Source organism: Sebastes umbrosus, chromosome 12, assembly GCF_015220745.1.
Source record: "Sebastes umbrosus isolate fSebUmb1 chromosome 12, fSebUmb1.pri, whole genome shotgun sequence".
Classification (NCBI taxonomy): Eukaryota; Metazoa; Chordata; class Actinopteri; order Perciformes; family Sebastidae; genus Sebastes; species Sebastes umbrosus.
Window position 1 is genome coordinate 7,829,317 of NC_051280.1, and position 15,569 is coordinate 7,844,885.

At 39.5% G+C, this 15,569-nt stretch overlaps 1 protein-coding gene across 4 annotated transcripts in view; it reads right to left on the reverse strand.

The window, feature by feature from the left end:
- The window catches only part of tep1 (telomerase-associated protein 1), a 42,945-nt gene that overhangs the window by 14,357 nt on the left and 13,019 nt on the right, over positions 1-15,569 (reverse strand). For all 4 annotated transcript variants that reach the window (XM_037787652.1, XM_037787651.1, XM_037787654.1 and 1 more), the window contains exons 16-39: positions 15,204-15,325; positions 14,868-14,933; positions 14,084-14,227; positions 13,684-13,975; positions 12,792-12,913; positions 11,327-11,440; positions 10,952-11,069; positions 9,892-10,080; positions 9,369-9,556; positions 9,127-9,268; positions 8,627-8,806; positions 8,364-8,456; positions 7,772-7,907; positions 7,442-7,601; positions 6,950-7,083; positions 6,764-6,852; positions 5,394-5,508; positions 5,154-5,180; positions 4,858-5,068; positions 4,038-4,158; positions 3,005-3,129; positions 2,791-2,890; positions 1,680-1,835; positions 478-690 (exon numbers count right to left, since the gene is read on the reverse strand). In XM_037787652.1, coding sequence (XP_037643580.1) covers positions 478-690; positions 1,680-1,835; positions 2,791-2,890; positions 3,005-3,129; positions 4,038-4,158; positions 4,858-5,068; positions 5,154-5,180; positions 5,394-5,508; positions 6,764-6,852; positions 6,950-7,083; positions 7,442-7,601; positions 7,772-7,907; positions 8,364-8,456; positions 8,627-8,806; positions 9,127-9,268; positions 9,369-9,556; positions 9,892-10,080; positions 10,952-11,069; positions 11,327-11,440; positions 12,792-12,913; positions 13,684-13,975; positions 14,084-14,227; positions 14,868-14,933; positions 15,204-15,325 — 3,357 coding nt within the window. The remainder of the gene's footprint in view (positions 1-477; positions 691-1,679; positions 1,836-2,790; positions 2,891-3,004; positions 3,130-4,037; positions 4,159-4,857; positions 5,069-5,153; positions 5,181-5,393; positions 5,509-6,763; positions 6,853-6,949; positions 7,084-7,441; positions 7,602-7,771; positions 7,908-8,363; positions 8,457-8,626; positions 8,807-9,126; positions 9,269-9,368; positions 9,557-9,891; positions 10,081-10,951; positions 11,070-11,326; positions 11,441-12,791; positions 12,914-13,683; positions 13,976-14,083; positions 14,228-14,867; positions 14,934-15,203; positions 15,326-15,569) is intronic.

The following is a 15,569-nucleotide window of genomic DNA, read 5'->3' on the forward strand; positions in this document are numbered from 1 at the left end:
TTCAGAAAAAAAGGCAGCACTCTAAAAGAGCAAATTAATCTTCTGATGTCTTAGTACATTTGTTGAAAATGATATTTTTTGATCTGAGCCTCGATGCTAAGGTAAATGAGTCTTTTTTCTGAATGGTTGCGTCCGAAATTCCATACTAACACGCTAATAAGTACGTTAAAACAGTATGTGAGATTTTTTAGTGTGTCCGAAACTGTAGTATGAAACCAATAGTACGCATATTGCATACTATTTCTGGTGAAATATTACAGTATGTAACGCCGGACACTACGGCGGCATAAATATCCCACAAAGCAATGTGGTAGTGACAACAACGTTCATAAGAGATACTGATGGACAGCTCGATTCCCACAAACCGTTGTTTTGGTCACATGAGGTTGGCATGTCTTCAATCTGGCACCGAGGCTCTCAGGAAGGGATGACGTAAATTATGTCTCAGTGCGTCCGAAAAGATACTGTATGCCTCACCATGTGATCAGAGCCGGCACTCAGCAGCAGTCCCCCGTCCTGCAGGAAGGTGAGGACCTCCGTGGCTCCGCTGTGAGCCTGGAAACATCCCACACAGGTGGAGGTGGGCACCGACCACACCCTGACCTCTCCACACACAGAGCCGGAGCAGAGCATGGAGGAGGAAGAAGAGAAGGAGAGACTGCGCACTGAGCGCTTGTGACCAGACAGGGACTGAGGGAACAGATAGAAGAGAAATAATGCATCACTTTTAAGAAATAGCAAAATACTATAAAATAGCTTGTCTACTTCTGGTTGAATAATACACGTTAGCCTTGCACATACTACCTTAATATCACACTGAGATTAGTAGATTCAACAATCAAGTATAATTTAAATTTTAAAAAATTCACTTTAAAAGAGTACTCCATCGATTTAGCGTCACACATTAGAGCTGCAACAATTAATCAATTAGTTTTCAACTATTAAATTAATCAACAACTATTTTGATAATTGATTAATCGGTTTAAGTAATTTTTTAAGAAAGAAAAGTCTAAATTCTCTGATTCCAGCTTCTTAAGTGTGAATATTTTCTGGTTTCTTTACTCCTTTATGACAGTAAACTGAATATCTTTGAGTTGTGGACAAAACAAGACATTTGAGGACGTCATCTTCGACATTTTTCACCATTTTCTAGACCAAACAACTAATTGATTCTGAACTAATCGAGAAAATAATTAACAGTTTATTCCGCAATGAAAATAATCGTTAGTTGCAGCTCTAACACACACTAACATGTCGGACAGACGAAAAAAGGTTCAAATTGATGCAGCAGGATCAGAGATATCCTTTTTATCCCACGCATTCTTCTTCCTTGTCAAAAACTGGTGCCTACATTACCCACAATGCAACTCAACCACCAACATGTCAGTTGGAGATTTGAGTATGTTATGATAGTAGCAGCTATTGTCACTCTGATTCAAGTGAAATCAATTGAGGCAATTATCAGATTGTGCACAGTTCCCTCTGGAGCCACAAAATGCCTTATACAACCATTTTCACATATGCAGTAGTACTCCCTGTAAACAGACTTTTATGTGTGGAGTTCCCTTTAAAGTGTCGATCTTATAATGTTGTTTGTTTTGTATCTTTTGTTAAAGTTTCAAAGTTATTACATTCAATTTGATGGTGAGCATTAAATTGACTTGATCTTGATAACTCACTGTTAGTGCTTTATTCTGGAGCCAGTTCCACACAATCACGTTTCCATTCCAGCAACCAGCAGCCAGCAGGTGATCCTCGGGGTCAAAGGTCACACAGTTCAGAGGGCTGGAGCTGGGCAGGGCTGCTATCTCCTTGCCTTTAGTAGACGACCAAACCTGAAAAGCAGAAAAACATTTAACGTAATTAAGGATGGATAATGTTGACTATTTAAGTGACATATACAACTCAATCATTGTTGACAGCATAATTTGATAGCAGTATTATTATAGGTATTTAGATCCCCATCAGCTGCAACAAAGTGTTTTCTCTAGTCTTCCTGGGTCACACATTAAAAAATGCAGAATAAAGAAACAAACACCAGAAAACAGGTAACTGATTTTGCAAACAACTAGGGCTGTCAATGGATTAAAATATTTAATCGCTATTAATCGCAAATTAATCGCACATCTTTTATCTGTTCAAAATGTACCTTAAAGGGAGATTTGTCAAGGATCTAATACTCTTATCAACATGGGAGTGGGCAAATATGCTTGCTTTATGCAAATGTATGTATATATTTATTATTGGAAATTAATTAACAACACAAAACAATGATAAATATTGTTCAGAAACCCTCACAGGTACTGCATTTAGCATAAAAAATATGCTCAAATCATAACATGGCAAACTGCAGCCCAACAGGCAACAACAGCTGTCAGTGTGTCAGTGTGCTGACTTGACTATGACTTGCCCCAAACTGCATGTGATTATCATAAAGTGGGCATGTCTGTAAAGGGGAGACTCGTGGGTACCCATAGAACCCATTTTCATTCACACATCCTGAGGTCAGAGGTCAAGGGACCTCTTTGAAAATGCCCATGCCAGTTTTTCCTTGCCAAAATTTAACTTAAGTTTGGAGAGTTATTTATCCTCCTTTGCGAGAAACTAGTACGACATGATTGGTACCAATGGATTCTTTAGGTTTTCTAGTTTCATCTGATGCTAGGATCTCCACTCTAGTTGCGTTAAAGAATTTAGTGGCGTTAAAATGAATTTGTGTTAACGTGTTATGATCGCGTTGACTTTGACAGCCCTACAAACAACATTTAATGTGGTTTGTTTGTGACTAACTTTCAGCATGAAGTCCAGAGACACCGTTGCGAGGTGCTTCCTGTCTGCAGTGATATCACTTGCTGTTATCACATTAGTGTGGCCCTCAATGAGAGCAGTCCTGCAAGGAGAAGAAACACAAGTTCATTCAAACATCAGTAGCTTTTGCTATATCTGAGGAAAGAACTGAATCACACAGGATTAGAGAGATATTGTCCCCTCCAGCTCCCCTCACCTGCAGCCATTCCCGATGTCCCAGATCTCTATTCGTCCATCAAAGGAGGTGGTAGCAAGACGTCCATCCTTAAGAAAGACGCAGCTTGAGATGCCGTCACAGCTGCTCACCAGCGATTTCACTTCCTTTTCACAGCCAGGAGGAGAGTTCACATTAGACATTTTTCTGGCATTTTTTCTCAGAATGTGACAACTGAATAGTAATTTTTCTCAGATACACAACATGACATATTTACAATTAGCGTGTTTAAATGCACGACTATTGCATTTATATTTAACACACTTAATAGATCCCACTTCTCAGCATTTTGTATTTACTAACAGTATATGCACTGTGGTTATAACATTATATATTGTGTCTTAATGCATATATTTGTACATTCTTATATTCTCATTTCTTATTCTTATTTGTATTATTACTTACCTTTCTCTACTTTGTATTGTGTTATATATTGTAGCATTGTGTACATGATTTACATGATCTATTTCTTACATTTCTTTATGTTTTATATATAACTGTAATGTCCCAATTCCCCCCCCCGGGGATCAATAAAGTATTTACGATTCTGATTCAGATTCTGATTCAATCAATTTCTGAAGGAATCTGATTTTTTAAACGTCATGTATACATGAAACCTGGTTTCCATAATCGGGGTAGAGATACACAATTTTACCAGCTACCAGATTTCAAAGTATCACTGTGACAGTAGTGTACCAGCATAAAAGGAAAGATAAGGTCAGGGAGGGGAGAAATCTGATTACTGAGATGCTGCATTAACACATGGATTTTACTACAGTGCATGTAGGCGTGTTGTCAGAGTTTCTGTGCAACCTGATTTCTTATATGCATGTTAAATGTGAACTGAATTGTGTAAACATGTGAAGTCTACAGTTGGTCAGGATTGCTACTCAATTGCCAATTAGAAGCTATGAATACAAACCAAAAATGTGCGACATGATGAGAAATTGACGCGATCAAGAACACACCGAAGGGAGGCAAAAAAGAAAATTTGTACTGGAGAATTTGCTCGTACCTGTCCGGTCTGTGTGTTGATGAAATGCAGCATTCCCTGTCCAGTGCCAACCACCATCAGCTCTCCATCCGGGCTCACAACCAAACAGGTCGGTTCAGAGGAGAAGGTCGACACCAGCTCACTGCGATGAAACACACGAGACCATCGACACATTCCTATACATCAATATTAGGGCTGTCAAAGTTAACGCGATGATAACGTGTTAACGCAAATTCGTTTTGACGCCACTAATTCCTTTAACTTATAAACACAACAGCTATTTTTATGTTGTAGCAGGCTCAGTTTTAAAGCTAGAGTGAAGATCGGTGGTAGAAGAAGTGGTATTGTATGAAACTAAAAAACCTAATGAATCCATTGGTACCAACTATGTCATACTGGCTTGATTTGAGCATATTTATTATGCTAAATGCAGTACCTGTGAGCGTTTCTGGACAATATTTGTCATTATTTTGTGTTGTTAATTGATTTCCAATAATAAATGTATACACACATTTGCATAAAGCAGCATATTTGCCCACTCCCATGTTGATAAGAGTATTAATTACTTGACAAATCTCGCTTTTAAGGTACATTTTGAACAGACAAAAAATTTGCAATTAATCGCGATTAACTATGGATTAACAGCCCTAATCTATATTGAATCAAACACTCAACATACAAGGTTAAAAAGACAAAAAATGATACCTCTTGAAGTAATGTTACATCTAACTAAAAGCAAAAAGAAGCTGTTGGCTTAAAAAGGGATAAAAAAAAAAAAACCTTTCTTAATGACAAATAGGAAGACTTCTTCTATCGCACATCTTCTAACCACCTTGCTTACCTGGTCTCCTCGAGAGTGTGACCGTCATTGTTTAGCCACTCAACTACCCGGGCCCCTCCTTTTCCCATCAGGCCTTGTGCCCAGGTGTGAGCAGAGGTCAAAGGAGGCTCGTTGAGGGCTTGCTGAACAAAAAGAGCCGGCCAGGATGAGAGCAGGGAGCCGTGACGCCGCAAGAAACTCCGGCAGTCGTCTAGACGACGCTGGAAGATATCTGAGAGCACAAAGGGAAACTTGTATGAAGAGAAATAATATTATAATATAATATTTGTGAGTAATGTATTTTTTAAAGCACTTACAGTTGTCTTCAGACTTATTGTTGTCATCTAAAGGAAAGGCAAAATTTCACAGGACACAAACGTTAGGATTCTTTGTTTAGCCATAATTTATCAAGGGGAGGTTTGCTGAGTAAACTGCCCTTGTAACAATTTCAAATTCATTCAGGTGCACACGTGTGAAGGATAAAAGGGATAAAAAAGCAGCTAAACTTTCAAAAGGTGTTACCACATTCATCATACAGTATCATCATGCATGCTCACCATACAAGATGTAGGTCTCCAGGAGGTGGTGCAGGAGGCCGTGACGCACGTTAGCATACAGGAAGTAGTAGCTGGAGAGCAGGGACCAAAGCGCTTCCAGCTTGCCACTTTTAATCTGAACAAAGACAAATACAAGTAGTTAAAATCTAGCGGAAATATCATGAGTAACTGTGGCTCTCTGGAGCATGTGTTTATTAATTACTAATTACTAATTGTCCTGTCTGAGCATTTCATTTGGCCCAAAGTAACATTCAAACACAATCAAGAGCTTGATTGCAAGGTTTCACATCCAACATTTTTTTTGCACACCGTAAAGTTGTAATGACACACATGTAGGGCAAAAAGTCTCTAAACTGAGAAGGAACCAGAGAGTAAGAGTAGGTAGCACGAGAAGTTTCCCTTCAGGGCTTTCTGTCAGAAATGGTTTATTTCAACTAGGGCTGTCGCAATAACCAAATATTGCAATATTGTGCTATTTACAAGCCAACCGCAGGGGATGGAAAGCAACCACCACAACCGCTATGTTCACATTTCACATTCTTTTTAGAATTTTTTGCAATGGGAGCGCCATGTATTCAAACTATGCTACAAATGCCGGCAGCGTGACGAGGCACTGAGCATCTATTCTGCGCTGAGTGCTGCATGTTTGGTGTTTTTTCGGTCTCCCGAGAGTTGAAAAATTTTCAACTTTGGGTAAAACGCTGCCCTTCTGTGTTCGGCATATAACAATAAACAAGTATTTAAATTGTTCTAACACTGTCATCTTTGTCCTTTAAAAAGCAAACATATACCTAATCGTTAGCCTAACAATAAAGCGTAATTATATAGCACTAAAATCAGGATAAATTAAGTAATTTGCAAAAAAAAAGACAATAATATCGCATATCGCGCTGTTGAGCCAATAATTATCACCGCAGGGGAAATTCCTTCACTGTGACGTCCCAAATTTGAATCCAAACCATAATCTTTTCTTCAACCTAACAAAGTTGGTTCGACGCCTGAACCTAGGAAGATTTCTGGCAGAAAGCAAACTTCTCCCATGTGCAAGTAAGTAGGCAACATCAACAGAAACTTCACTTGAGTCATACCTGATGAAGGTCTACCGACTGAATCTTTTGATTAAATGAAGCCAGTATAGTGAGTGGCTGTGACCGTCAGTGTGCAGGATTTCTGATTGCTTCTCAAAAACTGACTGATGAGACTTTATTAGTGAATACATACTTAGAACTTTGATTCTCTACCCTAACTCGATTTTTTTTTTTTTTTTTTTTAAACTGTGGAAATTCAGTTGGTTCAGTTGGTGCTTGTTTACTGTATTGCAGGAGACTTATTTATTGCTCAGGTAGTATTGTGTATGAGAGATGACTAACCAGGTTGGAAGGCAGGTGCATGACAGAGTTGGCCTCACAGTGAAGGAAGGTGTCTGTGTCCAGCGGGTCGGCCAGTGCCCACAGATGAGCTGTATAAAGAGACAGTATAGTGATACAAGATTAATTTAAATACACAGGGACTAATACTTATTGATACTGTATTAAAACAGGCAGTGTGTACTTTACCTGCCAGTACGAGGTGAGCTCTGGTTCTGTCACTTTCTGTTGGGAGGAGGAAGTCCTCGAAGGCCCTCCTCACCTCCGGATTGGTTAGAGACAGCAGGTCGTCAGTGTCGTGGCATTGAGACGGACCAATCAGACTGCAGATAAGGATCCAAATAGGTTTAATATCTTTTCCTCCTTTAGGAATGTTGTCTATAAATTTCACTCACACATCAGTATACTGTATTTAAACAGAAATGTGTATTCCCTCTAACATGGAGGAAATCTGAAAGCACAGTGTATCAGTGTAAATCCTTGAAACGGTGATCAAATATTAATGATTAGGTGTATTTAATTTTAGTAAAAAGAGCTATGTGCATTGGAAAAATAAAAACAGACAGCAAGGTTCGGGAATACTTTGAGATTTGATGATTGTATCAGCTTGTAAGAGATGAATATTCATAAACTGGCAGAGATTTAGATTTGCACCACTTTTAACTCATATGGGATTCATACCTTTGTAAACTCTGCGCTAAACGGGTGAAAGTTGCCATGGGAATGCGTCCTTTGGGCTTCCTGGACAGATGCAGTGCTTCCTGCCATGTGAACTGTCCGTCCCGTGAGGATAAGTCGTTGCATGTGTTCAGTACAGAGTACAAGTCTTTCTCCCTCAGGCCTGACGATCAAGAGGAGAAAAAAGTTGAGGAAACCAAAGACAGTTGAGGAAATTACCACTTTGGTTCTAACATCCCTGCAACCCCTTTCATAGCCTACCAATTTACCAAATCTAGCACTCCATAAAGTTTAATGATGCTATAAATTATGTTAAAACTCATCTCATCTTACCAGTTGTGCTGACGGTGAGTGCTGCCAGGGCCCAGCGGAGTCCCAGCATGCCTCTGTACTGCAAGCAGAGTCTGTCCAGGCTGTACTGCACCAACTGGCTCAGAGACTGAGGCAAGCCCTGGAGGTTCTCCTTCAACTAAGACACAGAGAGAGTTGATAATCATGTGCATGTACCAAGTTAAACTGGTAGCAGGGTGGTATAACATTTCAAGGAATTGGTCAAGGTTTAAGATGCACCTTAACGCATTGTTTGTGTGCGCTTCCTATCAACCTATGCTGCACTTTGTGTGTACCGCTAATTAGCAAATGTTTGCATGCTACCACACTTTAATTGCATCATCATACTATCATTATGACCATGTTAGCATGCTGATGTGAGCATTTAGCTCAGGAACAATTTCACAGATTCTAGAAAAATCTTGTTTTAATATTGTCATCAACATTTTCTATGTTATCAGCTTATTTACTGGTGTTACATATTGTAAGAAGGTTTTATGTAAGCATCCACCCAATACATACTGTAGCGCTGCCACATCCAAAGACAACCAGTAATACCATTGTGGAAGTGTCTAAAAAAAAAGTGAAATGAAACCTTATCAAAGGAGGCAAAGTTCCTCAGGTCTTCACAGGCTAGGTGCAGGTAGAGAGGACTCACTGCTCCCTTCTTCATTATCAGAGTCTGGAGCTGGACGAGCAGACAGAGCATAGTTTTTAAGATTAGATTAGCATTAGATTAAAGAGTGTAGGGCAAACTGTGGAGTATCAACAACAGCTTCAATGCACAGAAGCAGAATTTGGAGACTCACAACTGCCACAAAGAATGAGAACACTGTGATGAAAACACATAAGAAGAACCTGGTTGTTGAATGCAGATTCACTGAGTTTCTTCCCGAAGGTGTCCAGTCCCTTCTGAACTATCTCCTTCCGGTCCGGCATGGTGAGCTGTCCCAGGGTAAACAGGACAGTTCCTCTTTTCTTGGCCAGGGTTTGTAACAGTGCTGCTTTTGTTGTGATGCTCACTACCAAACAAACACCCTGACAAGAAAAAAAAAAGAGGATCTGAGTTTTACTGTAGCAGACAAACACCTACAAATTCAACCATAAGCAAAGCAACCAGTGTAGACAATACATTTTTTTGTCCTGCATCCAAAACAAGTTTTGTTTTATTACCTTGTCAACTTTGAAATATTAGAATGTCTCTGCTCTAAAACACATGTCAGATACTTTATGTTGACAAGATTATAAAAGCATTTCTTGGTATAAAGTGAGCGGTGATAAAATTCAGGGCTAACCATAGCAGGGTTTCCACCGAAAAGTTCCTGGTGATTTTACTACTACTTATCCATGTAACTGACCTGTGGAAGCTGCTGTGGTATCCAGTCAGAGCTGAGCTGACCTCTGCCGTCTTTGACAAGATCCACCCCATCGACGAGCAGCACCAGAGGCTTATTCTTCTTCAGGTCACTCAAACTGGAGTGAAATTCTGACAGCAGATCTCTGTGATTAAAGTGAATAAAAGGAAATGCAGTAGCTGTTAGTGCGAAGACAATACGATGTACCTGTAAACTATTTTAAGGACAATTGAAAATCGATCTACTTGTAAGAATGGGGAAGAGGTGATTCCTCCTCAGTATCTTTCATCTTCCTCAACCACTGCATGAGGCATCGAAGCAGGTTTTCCACAGAGCCTGCTGATTGGCTGGCGGCTGTAGAGTAGGAGATGACATCACAGACGAGGTTTTTCCTGGACTTAACTCCAGTCCTGAGGGTGTCTGCCAGAGCAGCCTGTGTGGGGAGAGATCAATATGGGTAGCAGGTAGGGCTGTCCTCGACCAAAGAACTTCTTAGTCGACTAACACTCATCCGATTTTGTCGACTAAACGATTAGTTGATTTAATCGTCAGATTTGTAGTTTCTCCACAAAAGAATCTCACAAAAGCATCTTGTGTTTCCAAAATCCTCAATGTTCAAATAGACATCATCCCATCTAACAGCTAATATTGAGAGCTGAATGAAAGAAATAACTTAGACTTCGAGAACAGATCTGACTGTGTTAATCAACAGGTTAGAATCCATGATAGAAGAATAGAGTGGAATATAATTCCTTTATTTAAACTTACCATGAAGACGGTTTTGCCCTCTCCAGGTCCTCCCTCCACCACCATCATCCCTCCCTTGATCTGAGCCTGCTCCACTATCTCGACAGCCGCAGACAGCAGCTTCGCCCTGCCGAAGAACTGCCTCTGCAGCGCCCCCTGGTGCACCTCCTGCTCCGTCACATCGGACACAGCCTCCGCCTCCTCATCCCCCTGCCACATGGAGAATAACCAGGTGTTTATTTACAATCTACTGTATGTCATCCAGGATACCTTGTTAGTTTTAAATGACAACAATAAATCATTTAAGGCTCAATGTTGCTTAAAACAGCTGTGACTGGACACAAAATACCTTCAGGCTTTTGTAATGTTAGTGGTTTCCCACAGTGGTGGAAAGTAACTAAGTACATTTACTCAAGTACAGTACTTAAGTAAAATGTTGAGGTACTTGTACATTACTTGAGTATTTCTGTCTTACAATATTTCATACTTCTACTTTTAGAGGGAAATATTGTACTTTTCACTCCACTACATTTATCTTTTAACAGTTTAAACGGGAACAACGACCATTTTCATTGTTCCCCTTTAAGACTTTACATACCAAACATATGGATCAGTTTATAAAAGGTGCATTATTGTAGATTAAACTATCCAGCAGCACATGAAGCAGTTTAAAGTAGCTCCATCTCGATCAAGTACAAAATGAAAGTACTTCTTAAATATTTAGACATCATTAATAATGAGCCAATAATAAAATAATACAACACTGACAGGGGCAACTCTGCATAATGAGTACTTTTGATACTTTGATACTTTAAGTATATTTTGTTGCTAATCATTTTATACTTTTATTCTGAATGCAAGACTTTAACTTGTAATGGAGTATTTTCAATTATTAAGACCACTTTTATTATTTTATAAATATTTTGAAGAGTGTTTTTAATGTGTCTTTTGACATTATCTTTGTTTGTATGAAAAAGAAGCATGGCAATACCATGTTTTGCTCACAATTAAAAGATTTGAAACAAGTTGGGTTAATGAGGAGTATGGAAATGAAATTGATTGAATCGTCAGAGTGACTAACTTCCACAAACTGCTTTACGACAGCCGTCCACAGGTCTTCCAGCACGGCCTTGCCAAAGTCCTCCAGGTTTTTCAGATATGGTTTCCCTTCCACGACGCCACTCCACTCACACGAGTAACTATGACAGAAAAACAAACAAGAAGCCTCAGCTAAGTCCCTTAAAATAATGTTTTTGTGGTTTCCTTTTAGAATACTATTTGCCAGTTTTTCTAAAATATTGCACTTCACCAGTTAATACAAAAAACAACAACACAGATCTCGCAAATATTACTTTTAAAATAAAATTCTTAAATGAGAAATATTCTAAAATTAAAGTGAACTATTGTTTTAATATCACAGCTTCAGTGCAGCAGGGATATGACAGAGATAACTCACTTTTCAGTGACCTTGACTTCACTGGCCCGGATCCTTTTCTTCAGAAACTCCATTTTAGACCCAGCCTCCTGTGATTCCGGAGCAAAGTCAGATTTCCAAGCTACCGGAACGGAGCTGACAAACAACAAGAAAAAAAACATAAAATACTTAAGAGGATTTCCAGCAAACTGTGTAGGATTACAGAATTAAAAACAAGTTAATGGAAACACAAATATTTCACAAAAACATCTACATCATATAAATTGGTAGGGGTCAGTAATTAATTTAAATTAGGGCTGTCAATTGATTAAAATATTTAATTGTGATTATGCGCATGATTGTCCATAGTTAATCGCAATTAATAGCTAATTTTTTATCTGTTCAAAATGGACCTTAAAGGGAGATTTGTCAAGTATTTAACACTCTTATCAACATGGAAGTGGGCAAATAGGCTGCTTTATGCAAATGTATGGGTATATTAATTATTGGTAATCAATTAACAACACAAAACAATGACAAATATTGTCCAGAAACCCTCACAGGTACTGCATTTAGCATAAAAAATAAGCTCAAATCATAACATGGCAAACTGCAGCCCAACAGACAACAACAGCTGTCAGTGTGTCAGTGTGCCGACTTGACATTGGGATGTCACGATACTAGAAATCTAGTAGTCGATACCAATACCAGTGAATTTCCACGATTCTTGATACCAAATTCGATACCACGGTAAAAAAATAAATAAATAAATAAATCCCATGTAATGTGTACATGTGTCTATATATCCTCACATTGCAAGCAGTAGTTTAAATACACTGACATGGTGACATTTCACTGGGTACAGGCTACCAGAGGTGGGACCAAGTCATTATTTTGCATGTCACAAGTAAGTCTCAAGTTTGTGTACTCAAGTCCCAACTCAGTAAAACGAGTACTGTCACGTTTTTTTAATTTTGGCATCGACTTGGTATCAGTTCTTGTGACATCCCTACTATGACTTGCCCCAAACTGCATGTGATTATCATAAAGTGGGCATGTCTGTAAAGGAGAGACTCGTGGGTACCCATAGAACCCATTTTCATTCACATATCTTGAGGTCAGAGGTCAAGGGATCCCTTTGAAAATGTCCATGCCAGTTACTCCTCACCAACATTTAGCATAGGTTTGGAGCGTTATTTAACCTCCTTATCGACAAGCTAGTATGACATGGTTGGTACCAATGGATTCCTTAGATTTTCTAGTTTTATATGATGTCAGAGTGATGTATCTTCACTCCAGCTTTAAAAATGAGCCCGCTACAACCTAAAGATCGCAGGTTGTGTTAATACGTTAAAGAAATTAGTGGCGTTAAAATGAATTTGTGTTAACACGTTATTATCGCGGTAACTTTGACAGCCCTAATTTATATGACAAATTTTTGAAAGTTAAAAAGTGTAAAGAGAAAAGTTTAGCCAAACTGTGATGTGTGAATGTGAGCATGGATTACTTGATAACCCTTGGATCTCTGAAGTAGCCGAACATTCGCTGTTTTGCTGTCTCGGGGTGAAGAGCCTGGAACTGACGGATCTCCATCTCTGTGATGGACAGGCCTGGTGGGGCCGACTCCAGCTGCAAACAGAGAAATACATTATTCTTTCTGTCATTATTTTAAAGAATATCTTAAATTCAAATTCACATCTAAAAACAGACACCAGTCTCTCAGATTTTCCGTTCCCTATATCACAAAATCAACAAAATATTTCTAAAGAGGTCTGATTGACCTGTTGATCAGTAACAATGACGTAACGGTTACTTCAAAAGTTGCTGACATTTCTACCTTTTCTGAACAATACCTCTTTTCCAACTTATTTCAGGATAATTATTGAACCATTTCCTCTCATTTTCAACCGTTAAAGGGACTGTTTGTAACTTTCAGAAATGCTTGTGCAGAAATGCGCATATGCGAGCGCGCATGGGACACCGACCCCGGCGATTTATATGTGTAAGAAGTAACAAACAGTCCCTTTAAAGGCCACAGGTGTCACTGTTAACAAGTAATTTCTGATTCTTACAGAGAGTCCCTTTAAAGCAAAAAACTTGTCTATTGCCACTTTAGAGATGTAAAGAATCTAATGTACGGCTGTTTTGTTATTATAATAACTATAAGAGTTATATTAGTTATTAGTTTATTCTTTATTAGTTTTATAGTTTAATTTTCTGCTTATCTGCACTTTGCTGGAGAATTTAAGTGAGCAATTTTGAATCCCAATCTTAATCAACCGTGTTCTTGCACAAAATAAAGCATCAGTACTTCATTTATATATTTACACTGAGGACATTGCGCACACAGCTCTACTTGTTACTTCTTTTCCATTTGATGTCATAATAACAAGTCTTACCCAGCTATACTGCGGTAGGTCAGGGAGGTCAGGTTTGGGAGGAACCAGGCCGTACCTCTCCCCCAGGATTGCTACCATCATCTGGCTGCGCCACACCTCTGACAGGCACAGCTCGGCGGCTCGCCCCGACTCCTCCTCTGTCAGGCCCCAGCGCAGCTCCACCTCCTGCAGGTAGAGGCAGTGTAATGCAGCACGACGCCGGAGCTCCGGGAACACGCTGCGCACCAAGATGTCGCGCTCAGCGTGCATGTCTCTGAAGGTGGAGGAGATAAACACACGTACACCTCGCCACCTGACAGAGGAAGGAGTTAGTGTTAAACTAGTGAAGAAAAGGCGGGAAAAGGAAATGTCTCCTGGCCTTCAACGTTAAGCAGAAAACTGTTCAGAAATAAAAAATGACCTTAAGTTGGGGCTGGTTGGTATTGGGACGACACTGTTTGTGGTCTGAGGGCCTTTAGCTCCCTGTGGTTCTGGGATGTTGTAAAGTTTGTCCAAATGCTCCACATGGTCCAGCAGCCTGGACGATCCTCGTTCTGCCACAAACCTGGTCACATTGTGAAAGCAACAGTTTAACATTAACGCTTATTTGTTTTCTTGGCGAAAGTTAGATCAGAAGATCGATACCACTGTCATGTCTGTCAGATAGATATAAAGCTACAGCCAGCAGCCAGTGAGCTTAGTTTAGCATAAAAAAATGGAAATAGGTGGAGACAACTAGCCTGGCCCCATTCAAAGGTAATAAAATCCACCTACCAGAACATGTAGAACTCACTAATTAACATATTATCTAGTTTGTTTAATCTGTACAAAAAGTGCAAAAATGACAATTTTACTGGGGGATTATGTGCCAGACTATTTCTTGGATTAAACAAACAAGAAAATGAGTTCATTACTGAGCTTTAGAGGCGCTAGTAGGGTGGATTTTGTTACCATCAAAGTGAGCCAGGCTAGCTGTCCCCAGACTTTGTGCTAAACTAAACAGCTGCTGGCTCCAACAGACAGATATAAGAGTGATACTGACCTTCTCCTCTAACTTTTGGCAAGACAGTTCCTACAATGATCAATATATCATAATCAGAAAGCCCAAGAGTTTGCTTTAAAGAGCTATTGGGTTTAACATTTCTTACATTTATATAAATCATCTAACTGTCTAACCTGTTTCTGGATAAAAATGAGCATTTTACCTCAGAGTTTGTTCACTGAATCCTGTCAGCTTCACACGGTTCCTGTCAGGGTTGAGCTCTGCCTCTCTGCAAGTAGACAATACAACAATACATTCATTTAAGTTAGAAACAGGGAGGGAAACCCAAACCAGCTGGATTTTGTTTGTGGCTATAAATATGTCTACATTACTCAAGATTTTTGCAAACAAGCAAAACGTACCTGTCTATACTGTAGAAAACAGAGATGGTACATTTTAAAGGTCCACCAGTGATTGGTGTGAGTGCAACTTTAGCTTTTCAGTTTGGTCTGTGAGATACAGCAGTAATAGCAGCTACAGCAGGAAATTGGAGCATTACCCCTGTGCCAAGTAGATTTCCACCACGAGGGCTTTGTTGTTTATTTCCTTCCTGTAGCTGTTGATGGCCCACTCGATTTCATGATTGATATAGTAGTCAGTCAGCAAGATGATGTTGTCCACCTGAGAGACAAAATCATGTGAGGTCAAAGATAACAAGGAAGCATCTTGTACTCTCGTCTAAAGCAGCAGGGGTAGCAACTCCGGGGTCTGAAAAGTGAAGCCAATGCTGAAGTGCCTTAAACTTGCATTATTTCTAACAGCCAGCAGGAGACGATTCTTCTGGTTACAAAAAGAAGTCTGATTGTATAGAAGTCTATGAGAAAATGAGGCTACTTCTCACTTGATTTATTACCTCAGTAAACAT